This window comes from Lonchura striata, chromosome 2 (assembly GCF_046129695.1).
Source record: "Lonchura striata isolate bLonStr1 chromosome 2, bLonStr1.mat, whole genome shotgun sequence".
NCBI lineage: Eukaryota > Metazoa > Chordata > Aves > Passeriformes > Estrildidae > Lonchura > Lonchura striata.
The window spans coordinates 6346255-6365602 of NC_134604.1; the positions used below are offsets into that span (position 1 = coordinate 6346255).

The 19348-nt window shown below is 33.9% G+C and overlaps 1 protein-coding gene across 1 annotated transcript in view; it reads right to left on the reverse strand.

Annotated features, from left to right (window-relative positions):
- Positions 1-19348, reverse strand: part of NCAM2 (neural cell adhesion molecule 2) — a 268781-nt gene that overhangs the window by 52910 nt on the left and 196523 nt on the right. Inside the window, exon 12 of the mRNA XM_077790949.1 lies at positions 14132-14305. Coding sequence (XP_077647075.1) covers positions 14132-14305 — 174 coding nt within the window. The remainder of the gene's footprint in view (positions 1-14131; positions 14306-19348) is intronic.

Genomic DNA, 19348 nt, shown 5'->3' on the forward strand with positions numbered 1-19348 from the left:
TTAAGCTCCTTTCTTCCATGTATTTAATTTTTAATTTTACTGGGCTGAATTTTGAGATATCACTATACAAACTGAACCAAAAGTAGCATCCCTATTCAGGGATTTTCTTTGATACCTATTTCTACTGAAAAAAAAAGATTAAGTAATCTATGGGAAAATCATAATTACAAAATGCACAATACTATAAATTAATGAAAATAAAGCAAGCAGGAGTGTAAACTAAAGTGCATAGAAAAGAGCAAATTTGTGGATTGACAACATAATTTATAATATATTGAATCACCATGAATCCAGAAGATGGGATTCTATATTTAACAAACTTCAGGTATAAAAACCAATAGGTTGTGTTTAGAAGTTCATTTATTTAAAAAAATACCCTTACTTCAACTTGTTTTTAATCAGAAAAACAACAGAACACACAGGGGAAAAAAAAAAAAAGAAAACTTTCCTGGAACAAAAGCAATCTATTGAGATAGATCATCATATCAGTAAACCTTCCACAGCTTTATTCAGAACAGAAACACACTTGCAGGAATTGCATATAAAATAACTCATCTACGCAGTATTTAAGAAAAAAAGTTGATGCATCTATCATTTTTAGGTTATAGGTTTACAAAAATATTTTGTAATATTTCAAATGATGAAATAGACCCCATTATCTTGATACCTTCTTCAAACTTTTATGTTATACTGATTTGACAATAATATCAAATATTTCATGTACAAATCCTGCCACTTGTACAGATTAGCCTCCTATCAGCAATCATGTGACACCAGGATCTTAGCTTTGGCAGATTGTTTCCCATTACCACTACAATGGAATTTATATTTCAAACACACACTCTTTAATATCTCTTTCTCCAAGTTTTTATTTATATATTTCTTTGACTAACTTTATGATGACCGTGCCACCTGCCTAATACCAAATCTTTAAAAATGCAGTCAAATTCCATAAAAGGCACTTGTAAATAATAAAGTAAAAGGAAATGGAAGTCAAAGAGTAGGAAAGGGAAAAGAGAGAAGGAAATGGAGGAGGAAAAGGAGAGGATAAAAAAAAACCGGACAATTAAAAACTTCATAAGTACCACTAGATATAAAGTTCAGGATAGAGAGTGCTTGAAACAACTGATATTCCATGGAAGAAGATCTTGTTAAACTAAACAAATGCATCCTGAATGAAAAAAATTATTTACAGAATGCAATAGGTGAAAATGGAAATATATACTCAGCTTCAAAATCACACAATACAAATATATTTCAAAAACAAATGCTCTTTGAATTACCCCTTTTAAAGTGTCAGGTCTCGTCACAGTATTCATTAGTCCTTATTTTTATTTATTTAATAAGTGTTTTGGAACAAGCTTTTAAGAAATATTTTACATTTTTTTTTTTTTTTGTGTGTGTGCACAGCATTGTCAGTGTTTTGTGGTGATGCAACTTGTTGGACAATAATTTAACAATGTCTGATGATGGATAATAATTTCCTGTCACAGCCTTTAGAAAGATATTTTTTTTTTTTTTTTGGCATATCCAGACCAGGTATTAGAAATAGGGATACACTGGGAGAGACATGAAGCACTGAAACAGGTTATTCCAAGACAAGAGGATAAGTAATCTCCATCCCTGGGATTTGAGACTGAGTTAGACAAAACCACACCTGACCTGATCTAGGACTGGCAGTAGTCTTAATTCAAGCAGGAGTTTGGACCAGATAAATACATTATCCTGCAAACCAAATTTTCTGATTCTACAAATTAAAGGGGAATACTATCTTGTTTCTTGGAACATTTTGCCCTCTGCTATGAAACTATAATACAATTCTTAATGGTAAGATTTTTCTTGGAAAAGCAGTCTGACACTTGAAAAGGACTATACTAAAAAGTTTAATGAAACAATAAATGAATGCAGGGAAATCAATGGGGATTTGGACTTCTACCAGATAGTCCTTTCATGATGTGAAAAGAAAGTATTGTTCAAAATGCTTTCTAACATATGACTAATGTTCTCAGCAGGGTTCATTGTTAAATATTTATGTCACTATAATTGCTGCAATTTTAGGAGTACAAATTACACTGCTAGATATTAATCCTGATTAAGTTAAGCATTTTCATTAATCAAATTTACTTTCTGTAGAGACTAGTTTTAAAATTATCCTGTAAGAAAAAATTTGAGGCCATTGAATACATCGAACTTACACTGGCAATATGAACACAGAAAGACAGCAGAATTAAGACATCTAAGTAAGTAATACTTTACTGAATGAGCACAAAATACTACAAAATGTAGTAAAGGAATAACTGTTGTAATATCAATGCAAAAGAGCAATCAATGCCCTAATTAAGATAATTTACACTGTCATTTATCCTATTGTTTTTTCTCTCTTTGAATAACTTTCAAGTCTGAAAAGAATGGTTAATGGGAAACAACCCAGAAACTAAAACAAGATCATTTATTAGGAGACTATAAAAACATGTTTATGGCTACCTTGTACGCAATGCCACTGATTTATATCAAAGTTTGGAATCTAACCTTGATTTTTGCAGAAGGAAGTATACATTGAGGGGGGAGGCAGAAATTAGTCATGAATCTCCTTCCTTTCCTCTACTCCTACTGCAGGTATATCACTTTGTCTCATTCCTCAGTTGTGTAAATCAAACTGTGTCCTAAGCCAGTCTATCTCACACATGGCAGAAACTAGAATCTTTCACTTTCCCTTGCCTTGCAGGGCAGAAAGAATTGTATGATGCCAGTTTTTCCTGCCTTTTTTTTTTTTTTTTTTTTTTTTTTTTTTTTTTTTTTTCTGTTCCTACAGTGGCGCTCTGGTTGTGACTTCCATCCCATCTGAAATTTGCAATACAAAGTTCGGTTTGAAAATGATCTCCTACATTCAAAACTCTATCCATGAATTCTGAATTCTTTGTTACTAAAAGATCCTGAGCAGAAGGTGAGACAGGCTTCACCTGAATTCACAGCAGACAAAAGCTGCATCTTCTAAGCACGAGGCCCAGACTAATTGCCATGGTGCACCTGGGGTATGCTCTGTTGAATGTGTATACACTATTTCATGGTGTAGTAAATCCACACAGTTTGTCATCTGAAGATCCTGGTGACTGATATAACATATCTGGGTGAAACTCAGGTCTAAACTAGCAATTTATCCTGAACTAGTCACTTATTATTGGCCCAAAAATATTCTCTTTTTATAAAAAAAAAAAAATGCCTCCAAAGTCTAAGAAAATAATGAATTTTAACAACTGAACCTACTTCCTATGGTCAGCAAAGTTTTACACAACTACAATTTCTATTTCCTGCGAGGCTTTACAACATATTTAAGATGTTTTGTGCAACAAAATACAATTCACTAATTTTCTTATGTTCACTTCACTAGTTTTCTTTCTTCATGGTATAAAACTCTACTGCTATTAGATGTGTCTTTCTTTAACCTGATGGACCTAAAATGCCCATTACTACAAATATATCAGTATTCTTACAGTGAAACAAAACATGTCAAGAATTCAGAAGTTCTTAATGGTAAACAAAAGAAATATCTGAGAGCACAGGGAATTAATATTTTAAATATTATGCTTAAGAAGCAGCAAATTTTTCATAGGTAAATTCATATATGTTAGCAAGACTTGTCTCTCAATTAAGACTGCTATTTAAAATTCCAAGATTATCAATTTCACTTTATTTCTGCTTCCTAACGCTAATAAACAGAAGATGTAAAATCTGTATGACTTTTCTCACTTAAGTTGCTGCAGCCTTGGAGCTGTCTAAGAAGCAGGTTCTGACACAGGACTTCTGTCTTTCACTCCTCTAGGCCATGAACTTTCCAAGTCTGGAGCATGCAAAGTGTGAGGAAAAGAAAGTCTACTTGCTCTGTTACCCAGTTCAGGAGCTGGCAGAAACCTAACTACCACCACTTGAGAAAAAGAATAAATCAGGTCCTGATTTCTGCTATCTCCACAGAGGCCATTTTCATTATTCCAAATACATCTTTCCTAACATTCCCTACTCTGTAAACAGAAAGACCTCGAGGCTGACATGAATGATGATTTCAAGAACTGTTCTTTTGCTTCTCACATGCAAAGATAATTTTCCTTCATAATTTTGTTCCTCATCCCCATGCAACTATTGTATACTATAATTTATTTCTTACCAATGAAGAAAAATGGGGAGACAGGAAAAAAGGTCATAAAAAAGAGATTAATTTAAAGATATAGTGAAATTTAATACACATAGGGCCATGCTATTGTTCTGTTGCTCATTCTTGTATGTGGCAGAAGGAGAGCTCTGTTCATAACCACTCTGTCTTTCGATGACCTTGAAAATACTTAAAGAATACTCTGTCATCCTGAAGCATCTTTCTATTTTGTATGACAAAGTGCAGCAGAAGTCTATATACACATAAATATTCCATAAGTGTACTTTATCTTTCTCTAAGTAGACAAGCAATGTACAATAAATGTAGATGAATACAATACACACTTGAAAGGCAAAATTTGCAGCTGCACCATGTGTCTCATTTATCAGTTATTCATACCTAATACTGCACTGCATCACTCTTTGCTTAACAAGATTTACCTTTACAAGCCACGTCAGCAAGACCTTTACATCAGATCAGCTGTTCACCATAAATTTACTTGAGAATGTGTAGTTATGAAAGGACTGAAAAGTCTAAATAGGAAATAGACCAGAGTTTTCACAACAATGCATCTGGAATGACTGATTCTCCATTTAGTTTCTTATTAAAATATTTACTACATACTCTTGCAATCAAAGTATCTTCTAGTTGTTCCTACAGATTTTTAAGTCTTTGTCTTGAGAAAACCATAAATCACATTGTGCAATGAGCTTTGACTGGTTGACTAAATGCAATTACAAACACAGAACTACAAGGTAAAAAAGAGTAAATTCAGATAGTGCTTATATCTGCATAAAACTCAGTATCTCTTAGTTATGAACTCATGCTGGGCTGTAAATTGTCTGGATTCTCTTCACTTCTCATGACATTTTATTCACCTTTAAATGTGAAAAGTACATCTCATTCTCCTGATGTTTCAGGTCTGTATAAAAACCTGAAATATTTAAACATAGTTTTCCCTTTACACTTCTCACTTTCCAGTCTCTCTAATCCATCCATATAATTTAGTTTAAGACATTTATTTACAGTTCAACCTTTTCAACCACAAGAGATTTTTTACAGCAAAGATTTGGATGGAAGCCAAAATTAGTATAGAGACACAATTAAAGGGCTGAATAACTTTCTTACATGAAGTCATATACACAAAATAAATTGGATAAAAAGCAGTCATTGTCTTCACAATCATAAAACTACGTGCATTCTTGCACTTTTTCTTTTTAATGACAACTTGCAATTGAAAATTTTATTGGCAAATCTCATACTGCCATTTTATCCCAAAAATTAAGATTAAAAAAATTAAAAGGGCAGATTTTAGTCATATTATTTGTAATAGACCTTCCAACACTATAGCTTAATAAAATATGTATATATATATATATTTATATATATATATATATATGCAATTCTTACCTTCTAGTAATTTCAAAGCTAGTTTCAAGTTGAGAAAAGTATTTGTGAATCAAGTTAAATACTCTGTTTATTTTGGAAAAAAAAAAGAGTTTATGCTTATCAGTAGTATCATTAGTATATTAACTGATAAGAGGACTGGTCCACAAAATTTTTCAAAATATTACCAATTACTGCCTACTAAAAATGGACAAGTTTTTAAATGAAAACACTAATTTTTTTGTCAATTTGACAACGTGATGACAAATATGACATAATAAAAAAGTTGGGTATAAAGCAACAATATCTTATTGGGGGCTAGCTTTATAGGGGTTTTTGATCCATTATTTTGCTTCTCTTAAACCACCCGCCTAACAGTCTAATAAATGAAGAACCATATCCTAAAGCTCAATTCATGACACATAATTTTTTTCTGAATGGCTTATGCCATCATTTAACAGAGACAAAAACCTCTGAGTCTTCAGGTACTTATAGATTTGTGGAGTACATACATAATATTCCAGAAAGACATAAACATTCCTGATGAATAGTAACTGTTATTGTTGATCTGAATGCGCTCACAATTCGTGTCATAGAGAGTCAAATCTGACAGGTATGCCAAGGAATTAAATGTCTCAAGATGTATTTTCCCCTGGGACAGGCTGATGAATGCATTTTTCCTTCTGCTTTTACAGCTTGCAGAAGAAATTAGTGAATTCTCCCTTGAAGATTTTCAACTCTGAAAGTAATTTTGAGTGCTGACTTAGCCTACCAAACTATTTGTAATTTATTTCTGTTTGATCTAAAAATTACACGGATATATTCTCCTTAATCATTAAACCCATTAGGAAAAGTATTTAATTATATGGCATTTGTATCTCTCACAAATATATTTGAAAGTCTTCCTGGTTTAATGGTTAAATATTGTTATACTGGGAAACTGTTTTGTGGGTGCCCCATCCCTGGAAGTGTTCAAGGCCAGGCTGGATGGGGCTCCGACCAACCTGGTCTAGTGGAAGGCATTCTGCCTGTGGCAAAGGGTTTGGAATGAGGTGAGCTTTAAGATCTCTTCCAACCCAAACCAGTCTATAATTCTATGATTCAATAAAATTTTGAAGTCTTCTGAAAAAAACTCTGTTTATACGATGTCTGCCAAAATGTCCTGCTTAAGGACAGAAAATGAAGTTTAGTAGTTTTACCCAAATACCTGATCTGCACAGACAAAAACAAAATCCCTCAAAACCCCAACCCCTTGTCCCCCTCCCAAAAAAACCAAAACACACCACATCATTTCAGAGTTCAGAATGTTAAGTATATATATATATATATATATATATATATAATGTAAAAGAGAAAATGGAATTTCCTTTTTTAAATTTACTGGTTTATGTTTTGTTTATTACTAAACTTTTATTGTGAGTTGCCTAGATCATGGATACCTTCTCACTGGAATAGCCAATTCAAAACTAAATAGCACAATACTGAGGGAGAGGACTTCAAGGTTTGATTACCTCATCAACACAGGCATGTACATAACTTCCCCAATTTTAAGAACATGTTTAGTAAAAGGAGCAGCAGTACCAGGCAGAACACACAGCACAGTAATTTGAGAACATGTATTAGGTAAGAGCGAACACTTATCTTCTGTAATACACCTTAAAACCCAATAAAATGTGTGTGAATAAAATAGTAGAGAAAGGACCTGGTTTGAAAAAAAAAACCACTAATTTCACAAACAAACTGCTAAATATGGAATTTCTATCCACAGAGGCATTTAAAACTCAGGGCAAAGCCCTAGCAAAACATGAAATTTGGCCCTCCTGCAACCTGGGCAGGGGTGGAGCTGATGATGATAAGGATCCTTTTGGGACCTTTAGGAATTTAGGAAGCTAAATTATTCTAGAATTTCATTAAGTACATGAAATGCACTCAGATGAAAAAGGAAGTAAACAGAACCTGCTGAGATATGAATGTCAAATTACAAAGAATTAGTTATTTCAGATTTGAGCTATAAATTGTTAAAACCCTGAGAGAAAAAAACGAAAGCTGTGTTGAAAGCACGTATTTGCATTAGTGCTTGTAACTGGATAACTCCTTATTAGCTGAAACCGAAATTTTAAATTTGTTGTTCTTTGATTTCCATATATTTAAGATGCTGTACAAGCTCAGATGTTTTCCTTATGCTATGTTTATTTTTCAGAAAAATAATACAATGCAACTTGTTCACATGTCAAGGGTTTTCTTTTCTTCCAGAAAGAATAAATATTTAAACATTTCTTAGCTAGAAATATTTTTCATCCTTTCCTTTCGCCTTAAAATGGAAAACTGTAAAAACATATTTCACTTCTTCTTGCCCATAGCTTGATTATGCTGTCACAAATCTTCAAAAATTATTGTCTCCTTCAATAAAATATTCACTAAAGAAATATAAACATATGTTGATAAATTATCTCTGGTATATTTTGATATCACTGCATGAAATATATTTACAAGTAAGACTTTTACTATTGAATAGTATTATACTTGGCATGTTATTTGTAAAGTTTCTGCTTTCTGCCACCCAAAGAAGAATCTCTAATGTCAAAAAATATTCTTGACCATTGAAATACAAAGCATAGATATATAGATTCAAAATTGCATTTCTCATAACATGTTGATTTTCTACACCCTCCTGTTTTTTAGACCACAGTTTGGCAATGTATGTATGACTTTATCTTATATAATTTGTCTATTGTATAAATTATTTTATGCTAGTCTCCTGCAAGAGCTAATTTATAATTCCAGGGATAATTTCACTAAAAGGGTTGAAACTCAACAGAATATCTCATGAAAAAATGCCAAAACCTAGAGATACCAGTAAAAATCAGAGATTTTGAGCCTGTGGGGTTTTTGGGTTAGTGGGTTGGTTGGCTTGGTTTGCATTTTTTAGCAGATCTAGTTTGGTTGATTTGGTTTGGTGGTTTTTCTGTTGTTTCTGTTTGGGTTTTTGTTTCCCTGAAAAACAAACAAGATGAGACATTTCCATTTTATGATCCAATCATTTCATGCTAAAAATTGTTCCTGATATAAGAAATTCTAAATTATCTAGGCATTATATAGCAACTCCCCTAGAAACTCAGAAAAACTAGAAACTTTCTCAAATGTCTCAAGACTCAATGAATAAGAGGCTTGCTTTATGAAATATTCCAAATTTATTAAGTTTTTATATGAAACATAAATAATTGAATTTTAAAAATTAAAATATAATTAATTAATTTTTTTTTGCCTAAAAAATTCACAGGATCAATACTTAGAAATAGGATAAAGAAACTCTGATCTGTAATCTGAGAATTTCTAAACACAAGTAGTTTAGAGGAAGCGAAGGTGGAGGGTGTGTGTGGATGTGTAAAGGTGTGTGGCTGTGTGTATTGGTTCCACAAATCCCCAAATGTGTATCTCTTCTCTAAGACTGCCAGCCATCCACCTTTGCCAGAGGTGAATTTCCACAGTAATCTGAATATGGGACTGTGTTTAATGTATTCCTCATGTTCTATTACCAGCAAACTGAATAGCACTAGAAATGCAGAGACAGTTTTTTCTTGGTATTTCACTCAGAAATATATAATGCCCTGGAAAAAAAAAAAAAATCTTTATCTGTCTAGCTGTGCTACCTATAAATTGAAGAACAAAGGAAATTATGTCTTTTGTATTCCAGTTGAAGATATTCAAATGTTTTCAGAGAGTGAACATTTTTCAGGTGTCAAGTCCACTTCCACAGTGGTTTGGATTTGTGTAAAAGCTAATTTTTACAAATGCATTATCTGCTGCCTGTAAACCAGAATTAGTAATGTCTATAATGCTATTAAGACATAACAAGACCTTAGTGGCTTCTCTATTAGAGTTAAACCAGTGGTGCTTTCTAAGGGATTGAATGAAGAGAACTGAATTTCAGAGACTGTCTTGTTTCTTCTTTGGAAAATCAATATTACATGAAATGGACAAATAAATGATGTTTTCCTTATGACATCTTTGTTGATTAGACAGGAACAAATCAGTTCATGTCCTTTCTTTAAAAACAAAATTGCACAGAGGATTGTGGTTGGGTGATTTTTCCCAGCACAGGTATCGTACACCTTGCCACTGGCTTCTTTGTGCCTACAGAAGAAACCCTGGTGAGTGCTCTTCACCTGTGCCTATCCACTTGCTGATGGTGGATGGGCACCTCCCACACTCAGGGATTTACCAGCTGTCTGGGAGAAAGGAAAAAACTCTCCTTGCAGAATTAATCTTGCCACTACTATCTGCATTTCTGCTACATCAAGATCAGTGGGTTTCTTTTCACTTCTGACAGAATTATAAATCTCTGGGCCCTGAGGGGACTGTTCCCTTCTCACCCACCTCTCCTTGGAACTCTGATCCACAGAGAATTCCACTGTAAAGTTGGATTTGCTGGTAGCCTCCAACAAATCTATTTTCATATTCACAGGAGCACTGAAAAAGTGCAGAAAAATCTCACTGCCATTTGCTCCCTGATCTCTTGCTGAATTATGAGAGTGTTGATTATGATTTTAAATCCCTTAATAGACTGAAATTGGTGTATCAGATGATTACTCCACTTTCTGTGCTCTGCTTCAATAGCTGCAATCAGCACAGACTTTCAAATGAAATCTTCTTCATTATAAAAGACAAAGGGGAGAGAACAGGGAAATAGATATTCCTGGTTACAGCTCCAAGACTAGAATTTTCTCCTTACCTGAAAACAGCTCAAAGTAGTAAAATTTAAGACAAAAGTCACCTTTAGAGGGATTTTTTGAAGAAAATGGCAAATGAAGAGAATTGCAGACTGGGTTTGGATAGGATCCACTTCATACTGCTTAATCATCTTGATTAAACTTATTTGTATTTACTGGATGATTGATTACAGAAGAATACCTAACAACTTTGATAAGCATCTATTGTGGTTTTCATATAAATAGAACACTTAAATCTTAGTTGTAAAAGGTTTTATACATAGCTATTGGATCATAACCAAATGAAAATTAATGACTTGATAGCATTATGAGCAATTCTTCTCAAAAAATTTATGAAACACCTATTAATCACCTTTTAATGCTTTATTGATAAACTTGCTTCTGTAGCCACATTTCTATGAGGCTTGTTTAATTTTAAAAAGCATTTTTCATTAATTTTATCACTTTATGGTTGTTCTGTGTTACTGTGTGAAGACAACTACATTATTCCTTTAAGTCACAGTAAAGAGGGAGCAGAAGAGAGTTTAGCCTTGAAAATCCCTGTATTGAAATTCTAACAGTCTTTCAGGCACAATATTTTCCTACATGCAAGTTTTTGTCTCTTTCCATTAATGATGTTTTTGGAATTTGCACATTTGTACATTGTGGCAGGAAAGGTCTGCAGTTTTACCCCTCCTGAGTTAAATCAGACTGGTAAATAACCATTCTGTAAAATTCAGAATATTTTGCCACTTACTACTGGGAAAAAATCATCACCCATGCATTATGTATGCACCACCACTTGATACGTGCGAGCATTTATCTGTCCCTGTGTAAACAACATTTATATTTGAATCTTAGCCATAAACCATCCCTAAAATGTGAACAGATGGAAAAAGTAGTTTTGTTTCCATTAAAGAATATTGACTGAGTGTGGAAATTATGATGATCCAACTGCAAATGGTAATACAGAAAACTGACTGCATTTTAAATATCCTCCTCTTAGCTGAGATGATGTTGAGGCATTCTAGTAAAGTGGTTCTTCATTACTTAAGCACAATTAGAAACTGTCCCATGAACCTGTATTTGTTATTATCCTTTAATAAAGTATCATAATGTCTCAAAAAGCTGAAAGAAAAAAACAAAATATAAAACAGCACCTTCACACTACTAAAAGCTTCCTTGAAAAATATTTCAGGAATTGAAAATAGGGATTTTGGAGGTGGCATCTCAAGGTTATCTGAAAATGGCACTGTAATTAGGGTAAAATATAAATGGAGAGAATTTTAAATGGATGTTTTAGAAAAATTGCTTAAACATCTGAATGCCCAGGGAACATGAAAAGGTTCAATATTCCATAAAGATTGCATTTAATTGTAGCAACATTTCCTTTTTAAAACAGGACACTAATTTTGTTTTTTGACATCTCCATTTGTGAAAGCTTTTTCTGTTCTGGATTGCTATGTCTGTGCTTTGGTAACATGTTTTGGTTTTCTGGTTTGGCCCTATAGTACTTCACAAATTGAACAAGTTTTCAACTTATTATAGAATATCTGCAGGGACTTATGATAAATAAAACCAGGTCACTTTTGATTTCCCTATAAAACTACATAGTGTAGCTTCAATAAGATTTATGAAAGCAAGATGTCTTCTGTTTAGTAAATGTTTGACAATCTGAAGTACTTTTTGATTTTAAATAGTTCAGAGAGCAATTCAAAGAAATATAGGATATATATTCTCAATCTTTATATACAGGGGCATATCAGTAGAGATTTCAGAAAACATCATGAATTAATTATGAATGTAGAATTAATTTTTAACATGTCTTTTCAATATTTATGTATTTACTACATGACTGTTTGTAGACAAAGATGGGTTTTCAGGTTTACTAGTTTTTGCCATCACTTGGAATATTTTTTGGTAACATATGCTATTAAGAGGTATCTTTAATATGTCCAAAATCGTAAGCATGACCTATTTTGTTTTCTCAACAAAACCTTTCAGCATACAATTAGGAGACATTGAAATGAGGAGGAAAACACATACTTTCAAGATGGTATACCCCCTGAAATTGTCCATGTGAAAAAGGAGAGTAAAGTATAGAAAAGAGGATGTGGGGAAATAATATGAAAGTATGCAGGAAGTAATACAGTTCTCTGCTGAAAAAAATGTTTAATATGAGTAGGAGTGGCAGCAGAGATCATAAATACCCACAATCTAGTTCATGGTCATAACATCTGCATAAGGGCTGCAGGTATTTGTACCTATCACTGTACTCCAATTTTAGAACTATAGAATTCAAACAAGTTGTGGACCAAAATGATTCCAAGATCAATTCATGTTATACAGAAATTGCCAAAGTGAGCAACAACTTAAAAACACTCAATGCTGAAAGAAAGCTTCAAAAGGAAAGTGAATTTTTGAAGAAGGCAATTACAGTCAACTCTAGTAACAAGGGTCTGTCAAACTACATGTCTTTCCTACTGTAATCCATTAATTTTTTAATAAACTTCCTAACAACAGAAATAATAGGAAAGAAAGTTTTATAGGGAGTAAGGTGATATGTTTTTTTCAAGTTTAACACTGAGCATATGTGTTTGTTCTGACTTTACAATGAAATTTATCATCTGTGTGACTGACTGATTGACTCTGTAGTCACTGGGTTTTTACTCATTTGCACCCTGCTGCACCCTACTATGCAGACTGGTCACTTCAGATTTTACTTTCATATCAGAATAAAATTATTTTAAATTCATTGAAGGAAGTAGCTATGTGAATAAACATCTCTAACTTGATCTGCAACATTGCATGAAAAAAATGGAAGAAGTATACCAATATCCATCAATGTGCCTGCCCTGCAAATAGAGGCACATTAGATCTTAGATCTAATGATCTTCTAGTATTAAAAGAAATTCAAACAATACTGTATATGAATGCTTGGTATACAATGCTGTATATGAATATTTGGTATATGAATGCTACCATTATTTACATTATTACATTTATACACACTGTCATGGGCTATGAAAAACAAAAGATATGGAGTTATAAACCTGTTTTTTGAACATGTTAACTAGATGTTCATTATATGCTTCTTTGAAATAATTCTCTAATTTTGAACATGTTCAGTTTAGTGCAGAATTGTTGTGTTACAGTATGTGAAAGAGAGAACACATATTTGCAACATTTTTGTCTCCCGTGACTCTTCTGATTGCTGAAAAACCATTTACCTCCTGAAGTATTAATCAGAAACTGTTGAGGCTGCCTTAACTAGCACTGAAAATACCAAAAGGCATATTTGGATATAAGAGTTAACATTACTCTGTGTGAACTCCCCAACTCACCAAGAGCCTAAAGAGCTCTTGTCTGTTTGGGGAGGCTTATGCTCTTTTCTGTCAAGAGACATGCAAGTAAATACCCTTTTAGAGGGCATTTAAGGTTTGTTTAGCAAACATGATCCTCTTGAAACAGGTATCTTGAATATTGACAGGTATGTAGAAAGCTACTATGTAGCTCAAAGCCAGTAAATAGTGCCCAGGATTAAATAGTATATAACGGTTTAATTAAAATAATTCATTTAGCTGCATACATAATGCACATTCTCAAATGCAGTGTCATTTCTACTCTCTGAAATGTATTGCTTCAAAAGCTGGCTTTTGGTTGGACATGAAAAATGGATAACAATTGTTCCTGCTTTTTTTTAAAAAAATGAACAGTTTACTTTTACAAATTTGTGGGACTATTTCTAACTGGTGTAGAGAGGTCTGCACTAATACAGAGATACAGGTACTGGACTTAAGACAAAAAAAGAAACAGTTAAGAAATACTTCCAGTATTTTCCTTGGACATTCCTCTCAAGTAAAATACTTCAAATTATTTTTTGTATACTTACTTTGAACTCCATGGGAGCGAACTATTTTCCAGGTTTCTGAGGCTACCTCTTTCACATCCACTTGGTAGTGGTGAATGGGCACGCCTCCATGTGAATCTGGCTTGTTGAAGGAAACCTTGGCCGTGGTTTGCGACAGCTCTAAGACTCGTACTCCGTACGGATTTGATGGCACATCTGCAAAAGTACAAACACAGTTTAAAAATCAGCAACAATTAGACAGACCTAAGCAGCTGATAACCTACCCACATAAGTCTCCTTAGGTCTTCAAGGGAGAAAAAAAATAATTCTGGATATGGTGTAATATATTTATGTTAGATAAACAAGATTTCTACTACAGAGCTGTAAGAAAACCACATTGTATGCTAAATTACTGAAAAAACTTTTTCCATTTTTGCCTTTCTTTTATAATATGATCTTTCTTAATAGCTAATTTCATCATATAAAAATGCGGGAGATCAGACTGTTGACTGTATAATTATGTAAAAGAGAATAACAAACTTTATATCAAATTTAACAAAACAAACAGTTACAGCTAATTAGGTCATTCAGAGTCTAATTTCTTTTAAATAAGCTTATGACAAAGAACCTTATAAATAATTTAGCCATTTTATGAAATTCTGAAACGCAGCTGAATATGTGAATCTCTTTTTCTTTTCTCAAAGACTGGATTTCAAGCAACTAAGAAAATACATTAATGGAAGGTTTCTTATCCTCTGCTCAGCTTAAGAACTAATTTACAAATTAGGTTGAAAGAAATATTTTCTCTGAAATCAAAAGCAAGAGTATATTTTTCAAAGTAGAAAAGAAAATGACTGGAAGAATTTTAATTCTGTGGACAGAATACCAGGGTTTTGAAACAGCATGAAAAATTTGTTTACTGATCCGTCTGAAAATGATTTGCATACCTTCTATATCTGGCATCACTTTTGTCTCCATGTTATGAAAGATATTTTTGTAAGGACATGCCAGAATTTGAGCCAAAGTCTGTAATTTGGTTAGTGGGTAAGGAACCATCTACATAAAATATTGTCTGTATTCAAAGGTTGTCAGACAGTTGTGAATAAAAAGAAATCAATCTGAGCTTCACCCAGCATTGGTACTTGAATGAAAATGAGACAAAAATTTCTACAATATATTAAAGAACAGATTTAATGACATATTCAGCCACAAATTCTCAGAAAAAAGGACACTACCAAGCCTGGTCTAAAGGTGCTGATTTCTATAATCTCTTAATTATCAGAAACTTATTTTTTTTCCAGAAGAACATCTCTGTCAGTTGTCAGACTTGAGTGTCTTTATGCAAATATCATACCTCTTACCACTGGCATTTCTAATCCCAGGTCTCCTGAAACCTCCAATACTTGCTGTTCACTGAATTAAAACCAGCATAGATTTTATATATATGGATAAGAAATTGTAACATCTCTTACTTAAAGACACAACTATGTGAATACATTGCATTACAGATTTTAGTAGAATTCAAGTTTCAGCTTGAGGGATTCAAACCTTTTCCTATTCCAGAAAACAATTATCAGTATATGGGATTTTGCAATAAATTTTTCTTAGAAAGGGATTGAAGATCTGTGTTCAGATAAAAAATGACCAAATGTAACCAGTCTGTTATTAATCCATGAAAACACAGACCTACTTTTTTGATCTCTTTCTAAATGGGTCAAAAAGTTGGGGGTCTTTAGAAAAAAGAAATTATGCTCAAAAAACACACAAGCTATTTTTTCACATGCATATCAATAGTCAGTACTAAAGATGACTGATCTTTGGGTTCAATTACAAGCTAAAAGCTGCTGTGGATACCCACAGTATTAAAAATAGCTCCTAAACTTCTGAAAATGCTTTTTCTCTTATTAAAAGTGTTCAAAATAAAACAAACAAAATGAGGGGATGAATGAATACCTAATTTCATTCATACTATTTTTATGTTAGTTTTGGATTATATTTTTAATAAGCCAATTCTGTGGTCTTCCTGTCTGCATCAGAACAATTATTTGGTCTATACTATGAATCAAAAATGTGTTATTTACATATCCACTCTGTTCTTGGTTTTCCAAATGTTAAGGAGACACTTCCTTGTGTGTTAATGCCTGTATGTGGTTAAATATAATAAGCATGGCACAGGGAAGATGAAATCCTTCAGGAAGAACCTTATGTTTGCTACTGCAGATTCTAGTATCATTTCTGCCAGAGGAAGATATGATTCCAGTTGATAATGAGCATGAAATTAAGCTCCTTTGAAAACCCAGTACGATAGTTTGTGTATCTAGCACAATGCAATATGTTTGGAACTCACTGAAGTGTAAAATACATCCACAATACTATTTTAAATATGTGTCTCACATTCCAAGCCACCCACACATGCAGGTAAATTCTATGCAGTTTTCAAAATTGAACTATATGAGTTGTAAGGAAGAGAGTGAATCACCTGAAGAAAATATAGATGAGACACATTCCTGGTGAAAACCAAACCCAAATACTAGAAATACCATCAAGATATATTAAAATACCTACTATCTATTTCCAGCTAGGCAGATCCTTAACTTTTTTCCCCAATGAAGATCAATAACAGCATAATGAACTGAATCTAATTCTGTGGTTTTCTAATGAGTATGAATTTGATCTTGCAAGGTATACAGCTTTCTGGTCCTGATCCAGCTAAACATTCCTGCATTTGAGCTGTCCCCTGTCAGTTGCAATTACTTGCAGCATTGCCGTGATTTTCATGTTAGAATTGCAAGGTTTGTGGATCAATGTTGAGCAGGAGTGAAGAATAATTTGCAGTACTGTGTACTCTGGAAGGATAGAGCTTGGATTTTTCTTTTTCCTTTTCCTTCTAAACCAAATGACAAAATTAATCTTAGAGGAGGTTAGCTACAGGCAGTGATCACTAATTCATATACTCTTGTACATATAAACTGAAGGACTAAGTAGTGGAAAAAGGCAGAGATTTACTTTCTGTGATTTAAAGATCACTTAGTGATAGCAAAGATTCCAGAATACTTCCTTGGAAGTTCTGCTGCTATTTTTTTTTTGTCATTATACTGCTGTCAAAACAAGAGAAAATTCATCACAAATTCAGCCTTGAAATTGGAGACATAAAAAGTCCTGACAAGTGTCAGACATTTTTCCAAACTCCATCTTCTTTCCACAACATCTATTTCTCTGCCCAAAGTGTGACTATATTTACGTATGATATTAAAGAATTGTGAGGAGTTAATTTAGTTTTGATTTCTGGCTCAATACTGGATGTCAGGTGCACATGTGCCACTTTCTGGAGGCAGCCAGAAGATGGAGGAAAGCCTTTTCTCCGGGGAGACTTTGCTGGTAAACATTTCACACCTCACATGGGATAGGCAGTGAGCAGGAGACCACCAAGGATGCTGTGGTCTGCAGAGAGATTCCTCCAGTCAGATGGTGAAAAGTCTCCAGCAATAGACTGCAGTGGAAGGCTGGACTGGGCCAAGGGTCTCCTGCAAGCAGGAGAGATTTTGGGAGTAGCCAGGGGGTATAAAAGTGCTCAACATGCTCCTGGGGGCTTTTAGAAACTTGTCTTTTGGCTGGGGGCTTTTTGGCTTTGGGCTTGGTGGCTGGGGCTTTTTGTGTCTTGTTATTTTGGGGATTTTTGAGTCTGGGGTCCTTTTAGGTCTCGTTTTTTTGCTTTGGTTCCAGTCCTTTGGTGTGTGCTTCTTGCCCTGGGCTCAGCCCTTGCTGGCTCTTGCTCACCCTCATGCCTGCCTGTGTCCCTGCCTGCTTTGCCCACAGGTTCTTGCTTTGTGTCTCTGCTCCCCTCTCTCTCTTCCTTCCCCTCCTCCTTCATCCTTTTCCATTTTCCTTCCTCCTGTCTTTTCTAGCCCTCTTTAGTAGGGAAGCTCCTTTTTTTGTTGTTTGTCCATACCACCAAATGGTTCTCAGGTACAAGGTTGACTTGGTTGACTTAAATTCATTCTGCATCATTTATTTTTAAAAGAACTCACAGTTCCCCACACTGGAACACAACAAGAATAAAATAAAATCAAATAGTATCCCCAAACAATAGGTGTAAAATTGCACCTCATCTATTTTGTACTCAGTACATAATGCTGGTTTGCACAAATGGACTTTGTGATACAATGGCCTAAATATAATTGGTTTGGTTCCAAAAACAGTATCACAAATGATAGAGAAGTACACATAGAATTATGAGTTCATATTTGCCTCCACTGATGTGTAAAGTCTCCTTCAATTATGACCAAACTTGTTCAATAAATGACCACTTTTTATCACTGGGGATTTTCTTTTCAAGCTATTTTTTGATAGCTTTATGGAAGAAAATAACTCCCTCTCAGAGTTTAGCAGCCCTGGTATAAACAGAGAAAAGGAGGTGATTCTGTGAGTGGGTAGTGGGCTCTGGGATTGATTTTCCAGTCAGCTCTTCTCTCCTGTCTCCTGTCAGCATGTCACTACTGCAGTTCTCCATCTTTTCCTCTTTCTGTACATCTGGCATATATATTGGCTGAAAATAACCATGTCTAAATGCTGAATCTAAATAGCACGAGGACCTTGGAAAGGAAAGAGATGAGGCTGGGGACTAGACTTCTGGAGTCAAAAATCTCTGTGAAATAACATGTGCTTATACATTCTCAGAATGGGAAAAAAACTCAATATTGCATCTACATAAATTTCTTTTGCCAAATCTCTAAGAGTGCTGGAAAAATAGACATTTTTTTAGTAAACAAGACCTCAGCTAGCAAATAAATACATAAATTATAAATTAAAATAAGACACATTCACACAAAGCAAAACACTGCTGCTATGTTGATAGTTTTATACCTATTATTGTTGAAAATATGTTGCTGTTTGGTTAATTTTTAAATAAAAATCCTTTAGCTAATGCTGCTATTATGTAAACAGCAAGTTTTAGAACAGTAAGCTAGATTAGGTCTGCCCATGTGCTTTTGGAGACAAATGGCCTTTTGGCAGAATGTGATTTTCTTTTTCATTATACTGTTCTCCAGGAAAAATTAAGTCCTACTACTTTGATTTTCTTTTACCTGCATGGAGATGCAAATACTTGATGAAAAAAGGGACATCCATTAACCAGCAGCAAAGTGCCAGCATCAAAACTACAGAGAAGTAAATTTCTAGATTTAATTTTGTAGTCTTTGTCAGTTGTCAATCAGCCTTTTCATATTTTGAGCATGACTTTATTCCATAAAAGAGGTTACT